Genomic DNA, 8,169 nt, shown 5'->3' on the forward strand with positions numbered 1-8,169 from the left:
GTTCTTGGTTTGAAGTCCCTCCATGGCACTCTTCAACTTGTCGTACTCCTCTCGGCTCACCATTGTTGACTGCTCAGGAGTAGGTGGATACAAAGGTTCTTCAATAAGGAACGGCAGACCAAACTCTTCGACTCTTCCTTGAAGCCACTCTTCATACCGAGGGTAAGTTCTACAATCTCCTTTTCCAAGGACGGTTCTTCCTCTCTTGATCACCTTGAGCCAGGCCTCAGCTGCCTTACGGGATACCGTCAAATCAGGCGAAGAATGGAAAAACAGAGATTCTTCCACATCCTTTTCCAAAGGAGGAGTTCTTAAAGCATATCCAAACTGTCTAACTGCTAGAGAAGGATTATAGTTGATTCCTCCTCTTCTTCCTACCAACGGAACATTTGGGAAGTTCCCACAACTATGAATAATATCTGCCCGAAGCAAGCTCCGGTCGGACCACCAAGGAATATCTTCAGCTCTCAACCTTATCAATCTCTTCGACCAACTCAACGAGTCCTTGACATTAACGAACACTCCAGATTTGGGTAGGTGAGAACTGAACCACCTATAAAACAAAGGCACACAACAATTCAACAATCCCCCTTTTCTACTCTTATTTATGTGGTGCACTGAATAAAAGAAATCTCCTAGCAAGGTCGGTACTGGATTTCTCAATACGAAGAGGCGTATTGCGTCCATGTCTACAAATTTGGCGACATTAGGGAACAAGACAATCCCATACACGCAAAGAGCCAACACAGCATTGAAACCCCTCTGGTTACCGTCTTCCAGCTTCTTCTTTGCTTCTCCCAGTAAGAAACTCATATGAAAACCACTAACTTCTCCCTTCTGACACATATTAGCCTTCCAGACTGATTCCTCCAAATATGTGGCTGAAGCAACCATGCTGAGATCGGGCAGAAACTCAGAACTGTAGAACAATAATTGTGACCTGATAGGAACTCTGAGAAAACTGGCAATCTCCTCCAGAGTAGGGACCAAGATATAATCCGGGAATGTGAAACACCTCAATGGAGGGTCATAGAACTGTAGCAGTGTGAATAGGGCATCATGTTGATCTTTGGAAAGAACCGTGACGAAACTTAGAATTAGACCGTAATCCTCTCGGAATCCTTCTAGAGAACCAGGATCCATTAACTGCATCAACTGTTGGATGGGCTCCAGACAGACCACCGGAAACTTGTAGGCGACAAGTCTCTTTCTGCCAATATCCATCTTAAGAGAACCAGAAAAACTCCGACTGGAATCAAGAAGAAGATGTAAACCCCCTTGAAATGGATAAACATGTGTTAAATGATATGAATGCGAATGATGTGATGATGTGAATGCAATGCAGTGGTATGTCAATCAGGATTGTTGTATCTGCTTGAACATCTGTCGGGTTACACTGTCTGAAGAGAAAACCACTGAGCAATATAATACAAGATCAAAGCTCTGCTCCAGAAAACCGGGTTGGTTGGAGGTTAAGGTTTCCTGAATTTAGCCCGCCCCTCACTGGTAGGTTCTAAGAACAGAAGTTCGTCAACTTCAGCCCTTCAGTCGCGAATAATACGTTTACCACTGAAGGTTTGGCATTATTACGGGCTAAAAGACCTCCACTGACTCCCCTCAACAGGACATCCTAAAGCAAGTTCCCAGTCTCGGGGTCCTCGGATTGATCAGCAAGAATGCGCCCACCAGAGCTAACATAATCACGTCTCGGAGGAGAGGCCTCGACTGAGTTCTCGGGAAATGGTCACCAGAGTCGACGATTTCTAAAGGAACATCATGTCGTTACGGAACATCCGTAGGACATAATATATCCAAGAGAAACCTCGTCTGGGTGTGGTTCTTCACGAGCGACTTAACATAGCAACATGCCACGCAAGCCTCATGATCATCCACTCTAAAACCTGTGTGTGCACTCAAGCCTGGGTAATGGGCTTATCTCTCGTAGAACATCCCATCCCAACAAACAAACAACAGCTCCAACAGATACAGCAGATGAATGCAAGCAAGTAAGTAAATAAATGTACAAAAGCATGAACACCCAATGAACAAGAAATCACAAAAGCTAGGAGGGACTCGCTTAGGGAAGATGGACCAGCAAGAGGTCAACTTCTTTTGTCCCCAGCAGAGTCGCCAGCTGTCGCAACCTGAAAAATACAGTGCGCGAAAAAAACAACCGGCGAAAGAAAAAGACAGAAGAGTCGCCACCGTGCGTTATTCATCCCAAAGGAGGGAAAGGAAACGCTCGAAGTAAACCTGAAAAAGGAAAGGACAAGACGGGGTCTCACAACCAAATCTTGGGTTCGGGAGTCGGTTATGCGAAGGGAAGGTATTAGCACCCCTACGCATCCATAGTACTCTACGGGATCCACTTTTGTGGTTTTTGTCTAAAGGGTGTGGGTTTACCTAATGTGTTTATTTACTAAAAAGGTTAAGAGAAATGACTCGCGCGGATGTCGCATCCACTGCATACGTATCTCATCTGAATATGAGAATCAGAGTCTTCGTAGCTTGGCTGACCTATGGGTTGGGGGATGTGTGCTCGCTAAGACATCGCGTCTTATGCCTACGTATCTCATCTGGAATGAGAATCAGAGCAAGCCGTAGTTCGGCTAACTACGGGGTTGTGGATTGGGTTTTAGACGAACGACGTCACTACGCAATCTACCGGATGCTCGACCTTTGGAGACTTACTCGCCTGTAGTAGAAGGAGTAAACGTGTGTTATGGAAAAGAAAAATCAATGAAGGGTTTGTTTGCATTGTAGGAACGCGCATGCAAAAGGGTAATGAGGATAAGACCTCATAGCTCTTAACCCTGGACAAAGGAACCTGCATAAAGTAAACACAAAAACATTGCCTCCTGTCGAGGTCTTCCAGCTAGGAAAGCAGTAAAATGCGGGAAAAATGTAAAAGTACCACACGGATAAAGATCTGAAGTAACAGCAATTAAAGGAACGATAAACCCTGAGATCCTTCCAAGCTAACATCATCAAAGAAAGTGGGTCAGTAAAGATAATCGGAATGAACCTCCAGGGGGTATCCCACAAATAAAGTGGGAAACCACGCAAGTTATCCCTGCAAACGTCATGTGAGCCCTCACAAAAAAAAAAACCTCAACAAACAGGTTAGAGAAACAAAATAGGTTAACCAAGAGTTGCCCCTAAATCAAAATGTAACCACATGAATAATTCCATCAAAATTCACAAAAAGCTCACAAAAAGCAACCAAGGGCAGGAGGCCTAAACCTCTTGTCAAACACATGCATCAAAAGGGTATCAAATTCAACCATAATACCTCATACATTTAGAGCATTCAAATTAAAGGCATAAAGATGATGGATATAGGGCAAACCTGATTGGAGAGCTTGATTGAAATTGAGTTGCACCCGTGAGGTTTACAAAACAATCTTTAGGGTTTATGTGAGGCAGAAGTGATTCTGTGCAGTTGAGTTCCCTTTAGGGTTTGGAGGCTGCTCTGAACTCTGTTAGTTCTTCTCTCACTATCTTTTTCCTCATGGTTTTGTTACAAGGAAACCTCAGAGTATTTTGCTTCTCTCCCTTTTTCTCAAGTGAAGCCTTGGTATTTATAGACTGAATTCCATGGCTTTGTGGGCTCAAATGAGAAAGACCCAAGTCCAAAAAATTTTTTGTTATATTTTATTTATTTAATTAATTTTGATTATTTATTTATTTTTAACTTTTTTTTTCTTTTCGTTTTTTTAAGTTTCTTGGATCTAATTCTGATTGACATGATGAAATGCAATGTATCTAATGTTAAATGACCTAAAAATGAATGCATGCATGAGGTGTAAAGCGTATGCTTCCAGAAAAAATGAAGGGTAAATTTTGGGGTATTACACATGTCAGGATGAGTTCTTCTGAGCTTCTACTTCACAGGCACACACTCAGGCTTCCAAGGCAGGAAATGTTGCACGATATCAGTATCCAGACCAGGCATGTCTTCATATGACCAGGCAAAGGCGTCGACGTATTCTCGTAGCAACTCAATCAACCCCTTCTTTACAGACTCTTCCAGGAGTGCCCCAATCTTCACTTTGCGAGCACAATCCTCAGACCCCAAGTTAACTGTTTCTAGATTCACAAGATGTGGCTGAATGATCTTCTTTTCATGCTTAAGCAGATGGGTAATCTCGTCAGGAATCTCTTCAACATCATCTTCTTCGGCCTCAAATACAGGGAACTAAGAGTTGGGAGATGGTGTTGGATCATTATGTTCAATGGGTTTGATCAACCTGCATAATTATTTTGGATATAAAAGAGATTTTAGAATTCAAGCAAAACAAGTCATTATGCAGATGAAAAGATTGATTTTATTCTATTTTTAGGTGTCATACCCCGATTTTGGTCCTGAATTTTTTATTTTTGTTTGGCACTTGGCCTAAAGTTCATTTGCATACATTCATTCCCAAATCCATATTTTGTTGCTACACATTGGAACATTGTCTTGTCTGGGTTTTCCGGGTCTAGTAAACATGATGTTGATGTGATGAGAGTGTTTAGGACAATGCATATGAGTGGAAAGGCTATGCCCAATTCTGTTACTGTTGCTACTCTTCTTCCGGTGTGTGCTCGTTCAGGTAATCTGAATGCTGGAAAGAGTGTGCATGGTTATGTTATCAAATCTGGTTTTGAAGAGGATGCATTTGCTGGTAATGCTCTAGTGTCAATGCCTTGCTGAAAATGGGTTGTTAGAAGAAGCATTCTCGTTCTTCAGGTCGATGGTGAAAGGACCTATACAGCCAAACTATGTAACCATAGCCAATATTCTGCCAGTTTGTGCTTCATTTGATGACATTGCTGCATATTGTAGTGGAAGGAAAATCCACTCTTATGTGCTGCAGTGGCCTAAATTGTCTGGTGATATTTCTGTATGTAATGCTTTGATGAGTTTCTACTTAAAAATTAGACGGACGAAAGAAGCCGAGTCTTTGTTTTGGGCAATGAATGCGAGGGATTTAGTCTCTTGGAAGGCAATTATTGCAGGATATGCATCAAATGGTGAATGGTTAAAAGCATTGTATCTATTTGGTAATTTAGCGTCTCTAGAGACGTTATTATTGGATTCTGTGACCATGGTCAGCATACTTCCAGCATGTGCACAATTGGAAATTTTGTTGGTGGGGAAACAAGTCCATGCATATATCTTCAGACATCCTTTTCTTTTTGAAGATGCTTCTGTTGGAAATGTTCTAGTTAGTTTCTATGCAAAATGTGGCTATATAGAAGAAGCATATCATGCGTTTTCTATGATATCTAGGAAAGATTTGATTTCATGGAATTCTATTTTGGATGCCTTTGGAGAGAAGAGGCATCATTCAAGATTCATCAGCCTGTTACATTTGATGCTTAAAATAGGAATTAGACCCGATTACGTTACAATATTAACTATAATCCATTTTTGTGCTTCTCTTTTGAGAGTTGAAAAGGTGAAAGAAATACACGGATATTCAATTAGGACTGAATCTTTATTTAGTGCTACTGCACCAACGGTTGGGAATGCAATACTTGATGCATATTCCAAGTGTGTTAATATTGAGTATGCAAACAAAATATTTCAGAATCTATCAGGGAAAAGAAATCTGCAAGTGCAATTACAAAAAAAAAAGTGATTTGAAAAGAAGACTTGGCACAGGAGATTTTAATTGTTGCTATTGGAAACCGTATCCTCAAAATCCCATGGTCTGTTAAAAAAAAAGGAAACCACTTGCAGAAGTTGTAAGTTTACAGGAAGTTAGATACAACAAGATGACAGAAGAAAAAACAAGAAACACAAGTACAACTACGCGAATTCAGAATGCGCACAAGCCAAACAATACCAACTGAAACGCCTATCAACTGCAATAAACACCACCCAATCATGGTTACATTCGCTGCAACACCATGTTTGTTGTCTCAGCAGGGAGCTGATATCCAGATGATGTTGGCAGCCGACGTTCACATCGACACCCAGGAACTGCTATCTCTAGATCAGCTCTTCTAAGACGAAACTTCAATCAGCCATAGCATTGACAAGTCCGCAAACCAACGCTAGCCCAAAACAGTGCGGATACCTTTGTAGTATCAAACCACGCCGAACACAGACCTTTGCGTAGCAATGAGTTTCCCGCAAAAATCTCAGCAACCTACAAATACAGCACAACCATTTCCAACATTAGCTGCCCAAATTTTTTCTACCATTGTTTTGCCGATAAAAAAAAATAGATTTGGATGGGCAAATAATACTTGTTGATGTAATATCTCTCAAAGGGCGGTATTGGTTTCCCCTGTTGGTTCATGCGGGTTCGGGGTCAGCCTGTGCTAGATGAGCGGTTGAAGAGTATCCGTAAGGGCAAAAGCAGTGATGCTAACGTCAATAAGTCGAAAGAGTTTTGTTAGCTTTTACACTATGCACTGTATGATCTTCCAGTGAACTTTCGTGCATTAACCTGCAATGTTGGAAAACTTGTTAATAATTCTGAAACTCAAAGGAAAGCAAAAGAACTTGTATTCACTTGGAAGAATCGTGACTTATACAAACACCAAGAACCTGTAGAATCCCGTGGCAATCAATAAGCAGCTTGCGTTTCAATTCCATGGACCTGCAGAATTTCACAACAGAAACAACAAACAATTAGGTAAGAACCCGAGCTTTATGAATGTGATCAAATCAAAGTATCCCGAGGATCAACCGAAGCACAAAACTCAAATAGGACGAGAATTGGAAATGCTTTTGCTTCCGGAACAGTTCAATCTGCTAGTTTGAAGAATTTCCCTGAAAGTAAAAACAGTGTTCTTCAACAGCAGTGTCATTATCTTGGCATATCTCTATCTCAGGCTTCTCCAACACCTGCATTTGCTTCAGAGTTTCCTACCAAGGAGTTTGCTCATGGGATATCTCTCGCAGCCGAGTCTTCCAATTCCACTCACATAGCTGCAGCTAGCACTTCTTCGCACCTAGAAGTTCATGGCAGTAGCAATAGTTGAGCTTTGCAAATGACCAAAGTGTTTCTTTTCACCAATTTTTACTGCAGTGACACAAAGTAATTGCCCAGTGTTAAAATCCAGAAATTTCCCAATTTGGGATTAAGACAAAAGCGATTAGAAAAAGCTAAGTTCAGAGTACCCTTTCCGAATCGCAGCATCAAACAGGGCCAATCCAGTACTGAACACAAAAAAGTGTTTTGGCATTTTCTTCTTTGAGCTCTAGAGACCGAATTTGAAACCCTAATCTGGAGCATAAAAGGAGAGAAAGAGAAATCAGTGGGGAGACGAAAAATTAACGACAAAAAAAATTGAGAGAGGGAGGCGGATTGGAAAAACGGAGCAAACAGAACCCTAAATCGAAAAATCAAACACAAACCTATTTGGGAGAGGGAAGGAGCGAGGTTGAGCCGTCGTTACCGTCTTCACCACCGGAGGTGAGCTCTCTTTTGCTTCAGCCTTTGTTTTTTTGTATGATTCGAGAGTGATTGAGAGAAAGGGTTGAGGTCGAGGATGGATTGATTGAGGGAGATGAGGGCATTTGGGTGTGAGACGTAGCGAAGCGATTGAGGATGTGAGGGAGGTTGAGCGAAGCGTTTGGGAACGAAGTGGGAGCATTGTGAGATTGAGAGAGAGAGCGGCGGATGAGAGATTGAGGGAGCATTGTGAGATTGAGAGAGAGAGCGGCGGATAAGAGATAGAGAGAGCATTTGAGGTTGTGTTTTTGTTAGAACGAGTCTGTGCTTTTTTCTTAGTGTTTTTTTATTTATTCCATACAGAATAAGTCATTTTTAAAACTATTAATTTATGATTAGGTTTCCTAGGTTCAGTCAATAAATATTTTCCATTTCCCATTTTATTCTCTTTTTGAAGAAACCAACGGCCAGGGGTTGGGATTAATTAGGGTACTCTACAGTTTTTTATTATTTAGTTTTTTCATTTTAATTCTTTTTTAGTTTATCTTAGTTTATATATTTAAGTTAGTATTAAAATATCAGTTAGTTAGTAAGTGGTCTAGTGGAGGGGAGTGGTTTTTTAGATCTTTAGTGTAGTGGGTTCGATACTCCTAGGTGTAGTTTTTTTTCTTTTAACATTTTCTTTTATATTTATGCTTTATTATTCATAGTTTTTTTATTATTGTTTAATAATATAGATTTGTTTTTTCTTTTAATTGCATCATGTGTTCGAAAC

At 40.8% G+C, this 8,169-nt stretch overlaps 1 protein-coding gene across 1 annotated transcript; it reads left to right on the plus strand.

Moving 5' to 3' along the window:
• Positions 1 to 4,522: 4,522 nt before the first annotated feature.
• LOC127095898 (putative pentatricopeptide repeat-containing protein At5g08490) lies at positions 4,523 to 5,627 on the plus strand. The gene is made up of 2 exons (XM_051034526.1): positions 4,523 to 4,667; positions 4,711 to 5,627. Exons 1-2 carry the CDS (start codon positions 4,523 to 4,525, stop codon positions 5,625 to 5,627), a joined length of 1,062 nt encoding a protein of 353 aa, XP_050890483.1.
• Positions 5,628 to 8,169: the final 2,542 nt, after the last annotated feature.

The sequence above is a fragment of the Lathyrus oleraceus genome, chromosome 1 (assembly GCF_024323335.1).
Source record: "Lathyrus oleraceus cultivar Zhongwan6 chromosome 1, CAAS_Psat_ZW6_1.0, whole genome shotgun sequence".
Lineage (NCBI taxonomy): Eukaryota > Viridiplantae > Streptophyta > Magnoliopsida > Fabales > Fabaceae > Lathyrus > Lathyrus oleraceus.

What these genes read in the sequence shown, in the direction of transcription:
- LOC127095898 (XM_051034526.1), top strand. Translation starts at nt 4,523, where the DNA reads ATGCATATGAGTGGAAAGGCTATGCCCAATTCTGTTACTGTTGCTACT. An exon ending in TGAAGAGGATGCATTTGCTG is followed by an intron (nt 4,668 to 4,710) that starts GTAATGCTCTAG and finishes ATGGGTTGTTAG; the next exon opens with AAGAAGCATTCTCGTTCTTC.